The sequence below is a fragment of the Lytechinus pictus genome, chromosome 2 (assembly GCF_037042905.1).
Source record: "Lytechinus pictus isolate F3 Inbred chromosome 2, Lp3.0, whole genome shotgun sequence".
Lineage (NCBI taxonomy): Eukaryota > Metazoa > Echinodermata > Echinoidea > Temnopleuroida > Toxopneustidae > Lytechinus > Lytechinus pictus.
The window spans coordinates 47,400,335-47,419,988 of record NC_087246.1 but is presented as its reverse complement, the minus strand read 5'-3'; the positions used below and the strand labels follow the sequence as shown (position 1 = coordinate 47,419,988).

At 38.0% G+C, this 19,654-nt stretch overlaps 1 protein-coding gene across 2 annotated transcripts in view; it reads right to left on the bottom strand.

Annotated features, from left to right (window-relative positions):
• The window catches only part of LOC129254138 (gamma-tubulin complex component 2-like), a 24,310-nt gene extending 4,656 nt beyond the window's left edge, over window positions 1–19,654 (bottom strand). The window contains exons 1-17 of one of the 2 annotated variants that reach the window (XR_010292632.1): window positions 19,576–19,653; window positions 15,917–16,008; window positions 15,223–15,390; window positions 13,459–13,621; window positions 12,566–12,662; window positions 10,394–10,563; window positions 9,865–10,095; window positions 9,221–9,420; window positions 8,227–8,341; window positions 7,706–7,880; window positions 6,813–6,963; window positions 5,415–5,594; window positions 4,759–4,832; window positions 3,647–3,753; window positions 3,106–3,176; window positions 2,498–2,672; window positions 593–736 (exon numbers count right to left, since the gene is read on the bottom strand). Coding sequence is in view for 1 of the 2 variants with exons in the window: in XM_064094969.1 (XP_063951039.1) it covers window positions 593–736; window positions 2,498–2,672; window positions 3,106–3,176; window positions 3,647–3,753; window positions 4,759–4,832; window positions 5,415–5,594; window positions 6,813–6,963; window positions 7,706–7,880; window positions 8,227–8,341; window positions 9,221–9,420; window positions 9,865–10,095; window positions 10,394–10,563; window positions 12,566–12,662; window positions 13,459–13,621; window positions 15,223–15,390; window positions 15,917–15,969 (2,274 nt within the window). In the remaining variant the exon portion in view is untranslated. Of the gene's footprint in view, window positions 1–592; window positions 737–2,497; window positions 2,673–3,105; window positions 3,177–3,646; window positions 3,754–4,758; window positions 4,833–5,414; window positions 5,595–6,812; window positions 6,964–7,705; window positions 7,881–8,226; window positions 8,342–9,220; window positions 9,421–9,864; window positions 10,096–10,393; window positions 10,564–12,565; window positions 12,663–13,458; window positions 13,622–15,222; window positions 15,391–15,916; window positions 16,009–19,575 lie in introns of both variants that reach the window. The other variant, XM_064094969.1, reaches the window with a different exon arrangement.

Below are 19,654 nucleotides of genomic sequence, written 5' to 3'. Positions count from 1 at the left end.
TAGGTCAGATGAGGTTTGGCAAAAAAAATTATAGATTTAGCCATTACCCCATGAAAACCTGTGAACATGGCATGATTTGTGTATCATACTCAATTCTCAATGGGGCTACAGGGGGTGGGGCCTGATTGCTCTCCACCTCCCCCCCCCTCCATGATTCTTCTTGTAGTAAAACAAGAGGGGGAAAAAATATAAAATTAAAGAAAAAAGGAAGAAAAGGAGTATCAGATAGAAATATCTAGGTCATGTGCATGAACTCTACCATATATTTCCCATATAACTACATGTATTATTCAATTTTGATTGAAAAAAATAAAAAATTATATCATCTTAAATCAAGAGCAGTTAGCTATATCTTGAGTTTACTAGCAATTACATTTGCTAATGCATACGAAATCAAGCAAACGCCAAGCAGAAGCAATTGCTACTTTCTATGCATCTGGCCCATTAAGTTGACATTAGCCCATGACGTGTGCATGTACGTGTTTATTAGACAAACTGGTGGTATATGAACAAGGATTAGACCACACGGGACGAGACAAAACAGATTCTAGACTAATCAGCGATTTACCCTATTCAATGACCTTTGACCTACCTGTATGCAGTTGGCAAAGGTGACACATACAAGCATGAGCTTGCTGACATTCTTAATGATGTCTGGATTGGTTAGCATACAATCCTTGAGGCACTTATCCAGAAAGTCAGTATGGTGTGACAAGACGTCATCGATGTTGGACACCTGGGGGGGGGGGGGAAACAACCAATAACTATCTATTTCTCTCTCTCACTCAATATAAAAAGGTTACAACATACATGGAAAGATTTACACAATGAAAAAAAAAAAGACTACTTGTAATAGTCTTGCAATAGCTGACCAGATCATTGTCACTCCCATATGCATACTTCAGCAATGTCCGAAGTTGATCTGGGGCAATTCCATAAAATATGTATGTCTGACCCCATGTATGTGAGACCTTCATGAAATTTTCTGTCTCTGATTTCTTATTCTTTTGACAGTCTGTAATGTTCTCAAGTCAAAGGACCATGACTTGGTCAGTTTATGAAGTGAAGTAAAACTTGAGAATAATGGGGGTCGGATGTACAAAAAGGTTGATTATTTTACGGCATTGCTCTTTGTCAAACAATTTTTCAACCATCACAAGAATGAACCATTTAAAAATGTAGTCTCTGTGACCTTTGACCTCATGACCCCCAAATCTATCCACATCTCTGTCACTCCTACATGAATGCATGGGCCGAGTTTAAAGTTCATCCCTTGATCTTAGCAATAACTCTGCATTTTAATGTATTGTCAAATGTGATCTTTGACCTCACTGCCTCAAAACCTGATTTCACTCACATATGCATACAGTACATGAGCCATAGTTTAAGGATGATTCCTTCAACAGATCTTCAGTTTTTGCAAGAACTAGATATTTCGATGTAAAAATGTTTATAATGATCTCTGTGAACTCTTACCCTTGCAATTTTTTCTTAAAACTTTATCACATCATCATCACTTAGGCCAAGTTGAAAGTTGATCCCTCAAACATTTCTTTAGTTTTTGCATGAACACAATATTTCATTGATATCTGTAAGCTTTGAGCCTTGAGCTTAGTATTCCTTATAATTCTCGAGTCATCATCACCCCTAGTTTATGTATCCTTGGGCCAAGTTTAAAATTTATCCCTAAAATAGTTCTTCAGTTGGCAAGAAAGAAAACAGGAGGGTTGAACTATGGATAGCCAATTGTAGCACAAATCTCTATTAGTTCATGTTCAACTCCTCAACTCATTTGACACTCAAATCATAAAATAAATACCTGTTTGGGAATGATAACTGAAGGAAGTACCTTTCTTAAACATGGAAGCAAGAGAAAACAAAATGGTAAAGACAAGAAATATACGATATATGAAGGGGGGGGCATGTCTGCGCATCTATTTAAGTTAAGATTTAAAATGAATATCATTTCACAAAAATTTTCAGTTGATAATGTTCCTTATATTCTTATGAGTAAGTGTGCCAAAAATCTCATAAAATTTTGAAAGAAATATACGAGTTTCTTGGAAAAAACCTCGGCCAGTAATTTTCAGACTGAACAAAAAAAAATGGTGCCCCATGACTGCACACCCATTCACTGTTCACACGATTCAGGGATTTTGATGAAAAAGGCTGCATTTTGGAGGCCGTCACATGAAATGCCTGAAATTCATTATTTTTCCACCATTTTGACTTGGATATTTTAATGAATATCTTTCTATGTATTGCATGTGTAAAGTTTGTGGTCAGTGTGTATCTTCTTTTGCTAGAATTTCGAAGATAAGCATGTGCGCAGACTTGGGGGACCTTAACCATACAGAGATTTTTAAATATATTTTTGCTTCCCATAATTTCAACACAGAGTTATACTGTTGTTGTACTTCAGAATACATGCCACTGCCTCTGGCAATCATATACGATGGGTGGACGCATAATTCTTTTCCTTGACACGAAAACATACCTTTCTCAAGTTGTCTTGCAATATATGCCAGTGGGGCTCAACCACTTCAAACATCATGTAGTACTGAAGGTTCTGAACTAAGTGCAGCATGCGCTGACGGAGGGCAAAGGCCACTGCATACCACCGAGATGAATAGAGAGTGAACCGCTTCGCTTCCTTGTTCAACAGCCAGATACTGAGAAAGAGAGAAAGTTGTAAAATGAAATATATGTAACATAAGGAAGTAACTGACTTAGAAAATACAGTTCAATACAATGCTCAGAATCATTCTCCATTCTGACTTGTGCCACTAATATGAAGTAGTAATATCACTAGTTCAATTACCAAATGTAATACTTTCTAATAACAATAATTGAATTTACATGCGCTTTTTCCAGAGGATACGAAGCGCTGTTAATGGCATAAAATTAGTTAAGGTTTATAATCACACAGATGTCTTTTAAGATGCTTTTGAAGAGGTCAAAAGAAGAGATACTGTATAATCTCATAATACACTGAATGAAAATTTTAAGCATCTACTTTGCTGTTTCATCATGCCAAATGGCTGATGTACATCATGTGATAAAAACTTTTCAAATTCAGATAAAAATTTCATTGATATTACTTACTTGCACAGTGTTCTTTCAACATGCTTACAGTAGAAGAGATGTCGAAAGAGCATCTGATACTTGGTTAAAGCCTGGGGGAGGGGAATTTGAAGAAAAAAAAATGATATTGCTGAATGTAAGAGCTATATTCATACCATATCTTCACTCTGTACTTGTTTGTTGCAGTGTATATATTTTATCTGTACCTCAATCAAGATGCATTAGAGCCCAGAGGTTTTTAGCAAGATTGACTACAATAGGTTCAATTTGTGAGCATATTTGGTGCTCGATTTAATCATTGCTGTCTTGGAATATTAGAGCATGGGAAAGAATACAGCAACTAGAAGAAACATACAAATTCGACATTTTCAACTTTTCATAATTTCAGCTCTAAGTTAAGCTGGACTACAGAATAAAGGCCAATGTGACTTTGTACAGATATGTTAGATAACCATATTCCAAGTCCCCGTTCGGCTCTTTTGCCGGATCAGACACAACAGTACTCCCCGCTAGAACGACATAGTTTACATGGTCCGAACTAATTTCTGATATAATAACATACCTTTCTGCTGAGAATGAGTGATTCTGGCCACCTCACAACATAGTCAAATGAAAATGCTTCTAAACCAGAGATGTTAAGCTCTGTTGGGTCCATTTCATGAAGCATGGCTGAAAAGAAGATATGAGGGGAAAAAAGATGGTTACTTGAAGGACAAGTCCAAGACAAAGTAAAAACTCTAAGATCATCCCACATTAATTGCATGTTTGTTGATAGAGAGATAAGTTGATCTTTCAAGGGTGGTTCATTCATCATAGGAACAAGCTATTTTCGCGTAGTATATGACTTGTAGCTTTGACCTTTGACTCCCAACATCTAATTAGGGTACCGTTACACAAAGGTAAGCGATTCATCACTTTTCACACTAATTGTCCATTGTAGTCAGTGCAATCGATCATTAAAAAATATTCTACGATGATCGCTAAACTTTGTGTTACGGGCCCCAGATCATATCCACTCTGTTTTATTCAAATTATTTATCAATTGTTAATTGTCAAATGGCAGCTAATTCACTGTGGGACTTCATACTGATGCAAGGTACTTCATTATCCCGTAAAAGCTGAGGAACTGCCGAAAGAAATACATGTAACTGTTGAAGTTTTAAAGTAACAATACAAATATTGGATGAAAGAAAGTTTGATGGTTGAATGATAAAAGAATGAATTGAAAGATACCGCTTAACACACAAGCACACAGGCAAATACATAATGAGAATGGCCTATCCCACGCTATTGATATTGCAGTAACTGCTTAGATTAAACAATCAATGCTCAAAATGTTTTTTTCGTATCATCGATTACCCGCATCAGAAAAAAAAACTACCTACCGCCTATTATGTAATCAGTGCAATTATAAATAAGGGCAATTCCATAAAATATGTCTGTCCGACCCCCTACATGTGGGACCTTCATGAAATTTTCTGTCTCTGATTTCTTGTTCTTTTGACAGTCTGTAATGCTCTCAAATGACCAAGACTTGGTCAGTGTATGAAGTGAAGTAAGACTTGAGAAAAATGGGGGTCGGATGTACAAAAAGGTTGATTATTTTATGGAATTGCCCATACCGGTAAGCAAATTTTCACTGAAGCACATGCAACTAGACCCTATAATACCTACCCTTTTCTTGCCTGGATTCAATGGACAAGATTCTAAGCAGCTGTGTGTTGAGGTCATAAGGTAGGAGATCAACTCTACAATGAACAGAAAAATATAGACCGTATATATTTTCCATTAATAAAATACGGTTGAATAATAAAGAAGCACAGTGTCTTTAAAAATGAAGAAAACATGTACATTTGCAAGGCACTAAAAAAACTACACTTCATTAGATAAAATTAACAAAATTTATTCTGTGGTAAAAGTTGCACAACATCTCAGTTTTGTTTTTGCTAACTGGCAAACAAAAGGAATGCATCTGTCAGTCTTGCTTGCATTACACAGTTTGATATATCAAAAGTGCTGATTTACATGAGATGAATGATTTTTTTAAAAGAGAGAAAAAAAAATCATATTAATGAAAACCTTGTTATTCATTTCATTTGTGATATCCAATAACCATCTCATACAAAGTTTCATTAATGAACAAATTCTTACTAAACTAACCTTGACTCGGAATACCTGATGTCATACTCATCTAATTTCTGATAAATATCAACAATTGCATTCATGTTTAACATAATATTGATTGAGAATTTTATCTTGAGAATTTATCTTGAAAAAAAAAATTAAAGCTCTGACCTTGATGTTAACCAACTACTAGGTATTAAAGTTACCTGAGATCATCTTTGAATGGGTCTGAGTTAGCCTGACTGGTCCTGACAGCCAGCTCTAGAAGAGATTCTAGTCTGCTAGGTATGATATCATCAACTCTCTTCTTCATCTCCTCCTCGGTGATGTCCATCAGATGAACAAAGAAGTCTCCTTGCTCCAGGAGGAAGTACCGCTTGATTGAACTGTAAATACATGAATGTATATACAACTAAACTAAAGTATAGGTATAGTTGCAGGTCAAGGTTAATTGTCACATATGGTAGATGAAGGTCTGGTTTATTTTCCTTACTCTAACCATGTGACATTGCTGAAAAGTTACCACACTGAAGATCACTCACACAGATCAGCACAGGTGGGACAGTGTATTATCATTGCTTTGACAAAAAGGCCAAACAGCTAGCTTGAATGCCATGCTTGTTTTGTAAATTTCTCAGATTCGACATAATTTCTATCAGAATCACTTGTACATGTATTTTATTCATACAAATAACTATTTGGTGGTTGTCTCACTGCATTCTGTTCGAACTGATATTTGGATTGTTACCACAACTGGTAGATATATCTAAAACATTTCAAAAGTTTATTGCACACATTATGACATATATATATATATATATATATCACTTGTCATTATGAATATTTACTTCCATCTGGGGCGATATCATGAAAATTTGAATAAAATACTGTTATAACTTGTGTTATAAGTCCCAAAATTATACCACCAATAAAACTTTAAAAATTTCGGTATTCTGAGAAGTGATGTAACTGTGAATTTTGTTTGGATATGTCCCTGCCCCCTAAAAACAGGTGGGTGTTTCATAAAGCTATTTATAAAGTTATGCACGACTGGAATATGATCTTAGGTGCTAAGTGAGCTACATAGGGATACTGTGGCACAAGAAAGGTCACCAGTCGTGTGTAAAATCTTGTGTAACTTTACGAACAGCTTTATGAAACACCCACAAGGTAGGTGATAAAAATAAACCCTTTATGACCTATATAAATTCTGATTTTTCACAGATTTTAGAGATCCCTCTTCTCATCTTCAAACTTCAAGGGCAGCAGATCTCATATTTTAAGGGTGTCATACAAACATAAACAGTGATTTCCATTTACCCTAAATGAAGGATAAATGCCCTTTATTATTTCACAACTATTTGCTCATGATAATCAGCTTCTTGGTGCATGAAATGAGTAAACATTAACTATGACAAGTAAATCTAATCTTCATGATTGATACAAGATGAAAAAATATCTGATTTCAGCAATCAATTGTAAATACGTACTTGCTTTCAAGACTTGTAATTGACTTTGGGATCTGCAATTGATTTTCAACAGATTGCAAATTTCTTGCAATACTTCAAAGGCATAATGCACAGTATTCGATTGGTTTCACATACCCAAGCCTCTGGACTAATTCTCTCTCTTCCATGAGTAGCTGAAGAAGGAGCTTGCTAGCATACTGGTATGCCTTGTCTATCTGATCCACGTATTGTCTCTCTTTCAGTGTATACAGGATCTCTTCAGCGTTTGGACATCTTGGATCATGCCCTGTCCAGGGAAGGAACAATGTTTGGGTCAATAAAATGATATTCATCATATTACATTTATTTTTTAACACAAATTACATAATTTAAGTCTATCAAGGCATATTTTCACGTCAACAGACAATTTTTGTTTTTCCTGAAGTAATCAAAATTAATGAATGCATAAAGTACTTTTGTTATTTGATTATTTGCCATCCTCTAACGAATTTCACAAAACAAAAACAAAAATCGAAAATCCATATTTTGTTGTTCAAAAGAGAAAACAGAACAGAAAACCTCAAAAAACTTGTTTTGCCCAATTAATGGTGGGCCCGGTAGCCACTGGGCAGCACCAGATCAACGTAGCTCTATCCCTTGGATTGTTGAATGCCAAAATGGGTACCAGCAACTGCCATCTTTTAACGTCTTTTGGTCTGACGCGGCCGGGGTTTAAACTCCCAACCACCTGGTTGTGAGACAGACGCTCTGCAAACTGAGCCAACACACCAGTCCTAAGCTATATAAGACTTAAAATCACACTTGCATTACTTGTCGAGTGCAGTATAACACATCATTGGTGAGATCAAGCTCAAGAGACATGAGCTACTGCATAACCATCAATGATATAGTGCAATGAATACGCATATTGCTGCTGGTAGCATATTAAATCTGCCACAAGCAGTCCTTCAGAGAGGCTTTCCCAATCCCCAACTAATAACTGAAGAAGACAGCTTATCTTTAAAATGTGTAATGCACTTGTTACTCACCACACTGTCTGACAACGTTGAGGTATTTGCCAGTCCTGAGGATCTTGTCAGCAATCATCTCCAAGAAGATTGGACTCCTTTCTCTGCAGATGGTATAGCGCTGTTCCCAGTAGGCATCATTGTATTCCTGCTGGAGTTTCTCCTTCTGCAGGGCTTCGTTCTCTTCAATCATGAACTTGTATGAGAGAGAGAGAGAAATAGACAGACAGAGGGGGGGTGCAGGATAGTGTGTGTTAAAATTGTTTTTAGAGATAAACAAGCCCCACTTTATAATGAATTCCCTTTTTTTTTAATTATACCCAATTAAATTCAATTTAGATTTATTTCCACCATAAAAATATCCATACAAAATCACCGATATGGAAAAGATTTTGAAACAAATAAATATTGAATAGATTTCCTTGAAAGAATGAATTTGAACCAACTCGATCAAATTCATGGACTCCATGGAAGTCACAATTGGATGGCAACAATATCATAACATAACTTTTAGGCACCGGGCCCAGTTATGTGATGCTTACCTCACAGTATGGATCCTTGATGATTCCCTTGTAAATCCATTTCTCTAGGATCTCAAAGTATGGCGCACAGGCTGACTGGGTTAGGAACAGGCAAAGCTCTTGAGCTCGCATATCCCTGTGCACAAAAACAAATTCATAACAATAATATTACACTAATTTCAGACCATTGAAACAAAACTACTGTATAAAGTTGGGGTCAGGGGCAGTGAGAGGGTACTTTGATGGGGGTTGGGGCAGTTGACCTAAAGGTTACTTTCATTTTTTTCTTGATCATCTTGATCGGTATTATATAATAAAAATAATAATATATAGCATTTATGAGGTGCCGATTTATCTAGTTTCCTATTCAATGGCACGCTATATATTACCCCGGCTGTAGCTCCAGCTGCTAAAGGCACTTGGTGCATTCAAGGAATTAATCCTGTCGGGTACCCATTCACCTCACCTTGGCTGAGTGCAGCACAATGTGGATAAATTTTTTGCTTAATGAAAACACGCTGTGGCTGAGATTCAAACCAGGGCCGCTCTCATTGAAAGTCGAGTTTCGTAACCACTAGACCATGACGTCCCCAGACCATGACACCCCCATATATATAAAGTTATGTGACCCCAAACCTCTTTTTTGAGACTTTTTTTTTCTTGTTTCTTCCCTTTTATTTTTTTTCTTCCTTTTTTTTCCTTTCTCCTCTTTTGGGGGTCAATTCTTCACAATCATAGGAGGGCTGTTGCCCCCTATGTAATGCCTCCTGTGCTGAGGGCATAGCTTTTGTTTGCACCTGCACATTTACTTATTAACAAGAACTGAAAGATGAGGTACATGTATAAAGTGAATTAGCCATCCACACTTCTACTGGAGGCTATTATCTAACATAAAACTAATAAAATCTTACAGACCCCAAAGGATTAACATTGCTTTTCCGAGTTCAGAGTCAAAAGTTGGCAATCTAGCTCCCTTGAAGACAATCTGACTTTAACACCTTACACTACACCTTACCCTATCATGGTAACTGTCTTCTCATGCAGCAGGCTAAGCACCGAACCTCCAGCACACGCTCCCCTATCTACCGATGATGATATGGATGCTAGTATCTCCATGGTCTGCATGCATGGTTGCATGTAGAACCAAAACCTCTGCAGGGGAAGCTGGCCTTGTTTGAACTGATGCTCCAGCTGGGCAACTAAGATGTTGTATTCCTACCAAGAATAAGGGTCAGATCACTGACTAGAAGTATTTGTTTTAAATGCAAAATAAGTTGAGCTTATATTGAATTGACCTCAGTTTTAGCATGGATCTTTGCTGTTAGGAGTTTTTTCCATGGGAAATAGAGACTGGCATGGTGAGAAAAAGACATAATTTGGTGCCATTTTTAATTCGTTATTTACTAACATAACACGTAAAATGGTTCATGATATTGATTACCTAAATTTATTCACAAACTTTTATATGTGGAAAAGATTTGTTGAAAATGAAATACCATACCATACCATTAAAACATTAAAACAAGTAAGTCATGAATTCACAGTTGTAACCTTTATAAACTGCATACTTAATTAACCAATCTTCCGCACTAGGAAATCTTGCTTATCTCTCAAAATTTCTTTCCTGTCTTTAAATCACAGCCCATCCCAATCCCTAACCTTGACTAATGTCCTCATAGCCCCACAGAGAGCATGGTTGACGACACCAAACTCAAAGGATGACTTGTCCTCAATGAAGTGCATTACGGTGGAGTAGTTGTTACATATGGGAAGGATTCGATTGACCAGCTCTTGAAGTGATGTGTCCAGGGAACGGTCAACTTGGAATGTGTGAGGTGTGGTGGATCTGTCTTGAGATGGCCTCACAAGGATGTATTTCCCTTCTGTGCCCTAAATAGATGGTAGAAAACAGTAAAAGGCAAATGTTCAGGTATACCAAATGAATGCTTGCTCATCTACATTATGTTGGAATGCTGGAAATACACTCATCAATTCATGTGATCACAATTTAATCACACACATTTGTAAGGTTACATATTTCATTTCCATTAATGGTTGCTTTCCAAGCTTTCCTGCTACTACAATATGATTTCATTCTTCACAGATTCATTTTTTCAGCACTGAACAAAATTACTCTACCCAGAGGTCTGCCCTGGCTACACCTGGAAGGAGATGATATTGAACTTACTAATAAGACAGTGAGCAGATCATGGACTATCGTTGTCTCCTGCATGCCCAGAGGGAGGGTACCCAGAGGAACACCTGGCTCTACGGTAGTCCTTGACACCTTGATGAAATCCCCCGTGAGGAACGGTCGCTCGTAAACCCAAGGGGACAGGACGGGGAGGTTCACAGAAGCTGAAAAGTGACAGAAAGATTTAATCAATCTGCTGAAAATATACTTAACTTGAAATCTTTCAAGTTACAAACTTTATAAGCTAGTAAATTGATATGGCTTGATTGCCAACATTTCTTATACATTTCTAGAACTTTCTTTCAATTTTAGGATCCATGAAATAAGTCTCAGAGAGAACTAAGAAGCAAATGGACCCTCCACAGGTGTGAACCACAAAATTTGCAATCAATTGCTAATCAAAACAGTTCTAAAAAGGCTGATAATGAGCATGTTGAAAATTATATGGAGGCAAATACAAATTATATGCAATTAAAAGTTTTTGAATTGATTGCGACTTTTGTATGAAGCCCAGATCAGGGGTCTGCCCAACATAAAAAAAAACAAACCCAGTATCCTCATCCAATGATGTGTGGCAAAGTAACGGTACCATGCCTACACCCTGTATGCCACACATCAGGAAAGACACTCTAAGAGAAGATTATAACAGCAGCTTGCCCCATCAATTTCGAAAACAAAACTTTTCTTGAACTAGACTTATCATGAAAGGTGATTAATACACCCATCCAATGACGCAGTCCTTATTGCCATGACATACTGTCACCGTGGCAACACAGTTTCCAACACATCAAAAAATATGTCGAACATGTCCTCACTAAAAGACCAATGTGGATGCTATTACCCATTAGCATTAGGTGAAAACCGATGGACTGGCAATGGACTGGCCAATGCATGCACACTGATACAGTATACCCAATACAAACATTGTTTGGCAGTAGTTTAACAAGTAGCAAAATTGGTTCTTCAGCCCCCTATGGCAGAATTTAAAGTTAAGATATCATTACTTTAAGAATATAGAAACCTTGTGAAAAGACAGAAATCCATTTACCAACAAGCTGATTTAACCCTAAGAAGACTGGGGGGGGGGCTGATTCAGCCCCCCCCTCGACATTTTTTGCGATAAATCCGCCGCTCGAAATTTTTTTACCGCGTCGCTCGCTGACTTTTTACTTTCAAGTCTCACGCAACTTTTGAGACCAAAACTGTGACCCTCAGGTACGCGGTTCCGAAATTACACAACATTTCGTAAGTGCATGCAGACCCAAAATTACTCAAAATCGTGAATTTGTGTACAAATCCAATGCAAATAGTGTTTTTAGCCAAAATTCATAAAATGTATCATTATTTTCCTTTTACTGCTTAAAATCAATTTTATCTTGTTTCTGGTCAAAATAAAGTCCCCAACAATTTCCATTGAAAAAACAATAAAAAACAAAAAGTCGAAAAACAAAGAAATACATAAGAAATTTAGAAAACAAAAGAATACATAAGAAAATAAATGTGATGTTGAAATTTTTGAAAAATTAATTTGATCAGATGCCTATCTAGAGTATGTGAAACAAAAATTAGCATTTGAGGGGCATTATTTTATTAATTAGAGCAAACTTTTGATTTTACGCATAAATTAGCATAGTTAATGAGCACTGAGATTTTTCGCAGAATTTGATATTATAGTTTTGTAGATAATGCCATGAGTAACGCGCGTGCTAATTTTCGTCGCGATCGCGCGATTGACGGCCGAGATCATAAGGGGAGGCTGAATCAGCCCCCCCCCCCCAGTCTTCTTAGGCGTCGAAATAGCCCAGTCTATTTAGGGTTAAATGGAATGTGTGTGTGCAGTCAGTTTTAGGTCTGAGGAGTGTTTTCCCCTCATTGGTTTTTTTTTTTTTTCATTGTTACTGTTTTTTTTTGTCTCATACAATGGTATGTATTAAGTGAGGGTATGTACTGGGCGTTGTGGCGTGCGCCTGTAATCCAAGCTATGCGGGGAAGTTACAAATTGATGCAGAGGTTCGAGCCCTGGTCACGTCTTTCGGATGGTGACGTTAAAGGTCGGTCCCAGACGTAAATAATCATATCTGATTGATACACGTCTGACAAAACTCAAATACACACACATCTTATCCAAATAAAACATGATTCCCCATCAAGCCTGTACTGGCTTACTGTTTTTCTTGGCTTGTTTCTCCCTCATCATCTTCCTGAAGACCTCTGAAGCTTGGCTTGATGCAGCGGAGGATACCGCCAGTAGCTGGTTACGCAGCTGAAACAAGCAAACAGATGCTTTACATTAGTGTAATTCAAAGACACACACAGGGTTTAGGTTATGAAGAAACGGTGTTGTATGCACATGTCCATATTCTGAAGTCTAGTTTAACTTTAACCATGGTCTACAACTCTATGTCAAAATTATGAGAAGCCCAAAATGTCCAAAATTAATTTATTGTATTTTTATGTGTACAGTGCTCTCTCATAAATAGTGGTGAAAACAACTTAGTTTCATTCCCAGACAGTTAAGGATGATTCGAGTGTCAAATAAGGAGATAAATAGAACTTCTACTCTGAGAGATGCATCTCACAATTGGCTATCCATTATTTAAACCACTAATTTAGACCAGGGGGGCGTTTCATGAAAGGACTTGTCGGACGTTTTATCCGACAAGTCCCATTTTATCCGACAGTTACCATAGGAACAGTGCCTCTCAGCCAATCAAAATCATGGAAAGATGTCAGATCTGACAACTTGTCGGATGAAAATATTGATGAAACGCTCCCCAGGTTTAAATTACATCCGACTTCAGTATGTGGGCCACTGTGTTTTTCTCCTTAAATCACAATCATTTTTCAAATAACGAGATCATCAAGAAATTCATATAGGATGAAGTGATATTCCATGCATAGAGTAGCAAAGCAAATTCCAAATAAGTTTTTTTTTTTATAAAGAGCAATTTAATAAACAAGACATCAGGTAAAATAGTTAAAGTCATTATTGCAATTTTCATATTAGACTTTTAGACAACAAAGAATGGACTGAACTAAGCAAACCAAACTAGGCTTACCTCTGAAACTTCTTCCTCTGACATCTTGGTACCAGGGGCCGGAAGACTGATCTTATCCATTGGCATGAGAAATTTCTCAGAATTGTCCTTGAGCGTTGATACCACATCTTTATTTTCTGACAGCTTGGAAAGCAGATAGACCAGAGCATCTAAATCTCGTACGCTGCCGGACAAAACAGGAACATAAATTACAGTCATGTATTAACTTGAATAATATGATTTTTTTTTCTAAAGCACTGAAAATTGTGACAAGCCACAATGAACTTCAATATGGTGTGACATTCTTATTTCCAACCAAATTTGATGAACCGGTTTTGTTGAATTTATTTATACTGATTAAGTATGGCCATCTGTCTTTTATATCATTACTCCATTTGTCTGAAACTATCAATCACTTAGTTAGGTTATAAAGTGATTTAATAATAATAATCCGCTTTTTATATAGCGCTTAATACATCGGAACGACGTGTCTAAGCGCTTTACAGATATATTATTACCCCGGTCATCGGATTCAATCAGTCATTCCCACACACAATGTATGCACATCCTCCACTCCCTGGGGAGTATTCCAGTCAGTCGCCTGTGAGGCGCACACAGTACTGGACAAGCTACAATGACATTCACATCCTACCGGGTACCCATTTAGCACCTGGGTCGAGAGTGGCAAAGTGTGGATTAACGCCTTGCCAAAGGACGCCAGACCACGGTGGGAATCGAACACACGACCCTCTGTTTACAAGGCAAGAGTCAGAACCACTACACCAAGGCTCCACGATTTAGAATTTTCAAAAACTTCTATTGGAGCTATTGGAAAAGGGCAGTACATTAGCAATGCCCAAGTTCATGACAAGTAGGGCTGTTATCGTAAGGAAATTCTCTGTCGATATCGCGCTAAAAATTATCTTACCAATCGATAACTATCAACAAAAGAACATAATGCGTATTTTTTATCCATTATAGCGATGTCACATACTCGCGTTGGTCAAAATTTGTATCTGCCACTGTACCAAGAACGCTTTAAAATCCGCGTTCAACGGATGTAAATGGTTACATAACATCTTCACACAAACATATTTAGCATAAATACATCCTCATCTTTCACGTTATTTGCATTATGTTAGGGTTGGATGAAGTTTTATCGATAATTTTGGGGCTTTTTGGACATCGTTTTGAGCAGTCAACATCTTTCGCCTATCCGCCATTTTTATATCGTGCTGTACATCTTCGAACGTAGAGGGCAGCAACACACGGTTGTGTGCTGCCTTCTACGTTAGTTGGTACTTTGCTAAAATTGAGCTTGCGCTAGTCATGTTCTTGATTAAATCAAATGGAGTCGAGTGCAGTCACAATGTTTGGATTGTCATGATTATAGCAAAGTGGGGGTGAGATCGTGTTTTGTGGCTAGTAAGTATTCATATTTTGTTGAGATTTTGGAGTAACTGTTCTGTGCAGTTTGAAGAAAAATATGTTTTCCATGATTTTCCGTTTGAAGAGCCACTTTCAAAAGGCTGTTTCTGTGAATTCCGTGAAATCGCGGGAAATCCCTGTGTCCTTGCATAATAGCGGGTGTTATCGACAACGAGAGAAAGGTTATCGATATCGCTAAGTGGCAAAAACAAGCGATTATCGACGGGACTATCGATAAAGACGTTATCGATAACAGCCCTAATGACAAGAAAGTAATTTCAGTTCTAGAATGCTAAATCTAAAAAAATCTGATTTCTACAAATGAAATCTTAAAGTGATTTAGCCATAGAACCTTACTTCTTTGATTTGAGTTCATCATATTTGTTGAGGAATTCTGCAGGTGACCTAGAAAACTCTGCAATCTTCCTCTTGGCAGCATGAGAGGATACCTGGGTGGTTATGAAGGGAGTGACATTCTTCAACAGGAGATCTGTGTACACTTCTGGACCTTCTTGACCTTGAGTCCTAGTCAGCCAGAAAAGAAGAGAACATGAGCACATTTTATGAAACTATTGCCTTTGATTGGCTGGCAATATTTTCAGAGGCGATCAATGACAAAATACTTCGTGAAACTTGCCCCAGAGATGTTTTGGCAAATTATAGAGATCCTAATGGCTGTTTCAAGAACCTTTCCCCGCAAAGGTTTTCTTTATAATTAAGTTTCCTGCATAGTTTTTTTTAGGAAATCCCATACATTTATGCAAAGAAATAAAAAATGAAAGTTACAAAATCAGGAAGCTACAATGTTCCTTGGTCTAGCCCAAAGTCTCCATGATCCCTCACATGATCATTAACAGGAAGCATGTTTATCGATGGTTCATCTTGATCTTGACAGCCTTGAAATAGATGAAAAAAAATATTAAGAAACCGGGATTTTACTTCAATATGGATAGTGAATTACAAAAAGAAGTCCTGTTATTTTTTTCATAAGCAATTAGATAGTGTAAAGAAAAATATTCTTCAGAATTTGTTTAGATGTACATGTACTTACCCCAAGTGTTTCATCAGCTCACTGACGAGATGATGTATCTTAAATTCACTCATTGTAAAATGATCAAGGTCTAAATTCAATCATCTGGAAATCTGGAGAAGTAATAAAAAAATAATAATAAATTCAGTTTGTAGTTGTTCACAGGTTTTGCACTGCATGCATACTTTTAAAAGGATACATGTTGAAAATGGTACATTTCTCCACATAAAAAATGTAGGAAACTAAGTATAGTCTATAACTTCATTCTCCTGAGTCAGGAGAATGAAGTTATACTTAGTTTCCTAGATATTTTGTGTCGAGAAATCTTTGAAAACTGAGACAGTCCCAAACAAACTGGGACGATCCCAATTTTCTGACCAGCGCCTGTTACTGATGGAAGTGCCCCCCCCCCCCCCGGGCATTTCCAAATGCCATTTGATGGGGAAATTTGCTCGAAGTGTGCCGGTGCGAAACTGCATTAGCGCCCAGTGAAATAATATTTCGGTCTAACAACTGAGGAACAGAGCAACCTGAGGTGCGAGGCTCAGCCCTGATCAAGCCAGGGAGGGCAGGCACAGCCTTAGACAGCTGGCAGCCGTCTGTTTTGAGGAGTTTTTTAACATTAAAACAAAAAAATTTCTCCTCGAACACAGACAGCTCGCGATCTTGCAGACGCCATTTGGGGGGTTAACAATGCAAAATCCCCCCGTCAACATCAAATCGATTTTATAATCGGTGTTCGATCGATGTCATCGAGCGCCGGTGCAGATTTTGCAAAATCGGTGCATCGAAAAAAAAAAAATAGATCAAACGTTGGCCGGCCGTTTCATATGGTTCACACAATCATCAAAATAAACATAAACAACTACATCTCAGGCGAGTTACAGTGCTCTGCACTGGTAGAGCACTGTTTTGCCGGCAAGCACGCCTGTCGTTTCACAAGAGTGAGTGAACGGGGCTGCAGACGGGCTGTAGTGTAAGCGAGTCCGGACTGCTCATGCTAGTTGACCAAAAATCATTCGGATCGACTCTGCGTGATTCATGTCTTTAATTTTCATTTTAAACTTATGTTGTCATCTGCAAATATCATTGTTTAAGATATTTTGGGAAGAATTCTGCATTAGTCCCTTTTTTTGTGTTTGTGATCATAGAAAATACAAGTGAACTTTTGCTCTGTCATCTGCTTGTGCAACGCGTACCCTTCCAGCGCATACCGTCGCAGTGCGTGCATCGACGGCCGGAGCAAAAAAAATTGACTTGATTTTCCCTGCCTCCACAATTCGATGCATCGATGTTCGATAGAATAAAAGCTGTCGAACACCGGATTTCAAAATAATCGAATTTTATGACTCAGGCTTACTTTATTTCATAAAAATATATAAAAGAGCTGGACCAAAATAAACATTATTCTGTTTTGGCCTGAAATGCACCAAAACGGGAAAAAAGAAACTTAGATCTAATTCTTAAAAGGAAAAAAAAAACAGTGACTTACTTCGGCTCCGGGGGGGGGGGGGGGGGGCACTTCCATTGACGAGTGGATACCATGCACGACCATGAGGTCTCAAAAAGCACCCTAAACACGTATTTTCCATACTCTGAAAATGCACCCCTTAACAAGTATTGGCGTGTGAAACCCTACCCTTAACAAGTATTGGAAAAAAAACGATACTATTGGCAAGTATTCCCTGAATTGAACCCCTAAACAAATACAGCGATATTTCAATTATTATGTCATGGACGTCGGTCGTCGGTTTTACCTTTACCTACATCATTGGTTTTAGTACAGCCTCACTCGCGCAAATCGTACTCCAAACACGTAGTGTTGACTCTTGGGGCAAAAAGTACATCCTTTATAAGACATTTTATTTTTAGTCTTAATTTTTTACACCATCGCAAATTTGACCCTAGCGAAAGTAGATACCCTTTTTAAAAATTATTTTAGTGTTTTTGACACCCTTATTACGTTACGTACGTAACGTGCCCTATCTTGAAAAAGACATCCTTTTAACGTGTTTTTGGGGTCGCGCATGGTATCCACTAGTCAATGTAAGTGGCCCCCCCCGGCCCGGGCTTCGGCTGTCACGCAACTCCCACTTCCCTGGTTTATCTGAGCTTATAATACATAAGTCATAAAGTACATATGGCCATACCTCACTCCTCAGGCGATGTTCGTGCAGGCTCCATTCCACTTCACTACCGCTCCACCTACCCAAACATCGGGACCGTGAACCATTTCCGATATACCGAGTCACAAAGGTGGGATGGCAATCATGATAATCGTAAAAATTAAACCAAAAAAATATAATGAAAAAGATGACTGACTTAATATCTTACTCTACACCCATATTTCACTCCGTTTCTATACTCCGGTTATCCTCAAAATTAGTGATTTTGGGCCAGTATCAAATTCCTCACACATATTATTCACGGCCGATTTCAAAAGCCGTATCGAGTGGACCTTCCTCACACTGATGTGTGTTGCTGCCCTCTACGTTCGTTGCATACAATGTTTCGAAATCGGCCGTGAATAATACGTGTGAGGAATTTGATACTGGCCCAAAATCACCAATTTTGAGGATAACCGGAGGATGGAAACGGAGTGAAATACGGGTGTAGAGTAAGATATTAAGTCAATCATCTTTTTCGTTATATATATATATATTTTTTTTACGATTATCATGATTGCCATCCCACCTTTGTGACTTGGTATATCCGAAATGGTTCACGGTCCCAATGTTCGGGTAGGTGGAGCGGAGTGTAGCGGTAGTGAAGTGGAGCCTGCACGAACATCGCCTGAGGTAATATTAATATGGCCATTGAGTCCCTGTCAGTAGAGGCGCACGGCCAATATTGGAGACTGTCTCCAATGTGGGAGATTATCTCCAATATCAGAGACTTTTGTAAAGAATTTGGGTATCCAATTTCAGAGACAGTCTCCAGTTTTGGAGACCAATTTCCTTTGTTTACATTTGCTGCAAAAGGATTACCTTGGCGGCAAATAAAAATGTGATAAGCAGATTCCTCATGAAAAATTACCCCTTTTCACCGTCTACTTTAAAAATTCACCGTCTACTTTTGTTTTGATAAGGATTTTTGTTGTTAATCACACACAAAACAAATGGGCTTCTGACCTCAGTGAGACAAAATTTTGGGTGGAAAAAAATCATGCTTTTGACTTTTTGTTGGTGTTGTTTCTTTTGTCCTTTTGCAAAGGCAAAGCAAGTCTCCAAATTAGTCCAATGTCACTTGTGGGAGATTGTCTCCCCATGTAGGCTGTACAGATCGAGTTAGAACTTCAGTTCTGTCTCTCTGTAATTGGTGATTGGGTCCAACGTAGTTCAGCGGAACAACCATAAACAGAGACCGAAGCTTTTGGTCTAGCACAGCCTCGGCCGGCAGAGCCGAGGCACGCGCCGCCCAGCTCGCGCGGGGAATAACGCCCGACCCTTGACAGACGGACAAGATTCCCAGTCTACGGTCCCATAAACCACTTTTCACGTTAGTTACTTTATGCCTACACAAATTTCGGCCGTTGTAAATCCTATATTTCAATGCATTCGATAAAATGTTTAAGATCTATGTTCTAAATTTCATTCTGAAAATTAAAAATGGTTACATGTGAAACGAAATCCTTATTAGCCCCTAATTCAAACTTAAAAAACAAAACAAATTTGACTTACGAGATGCATTCTCTGTTAATGTTCGCGGCGAAACGTCAAATTAGAAGAGTATCCTCGTTCACGTATTGTAATGTCGCCT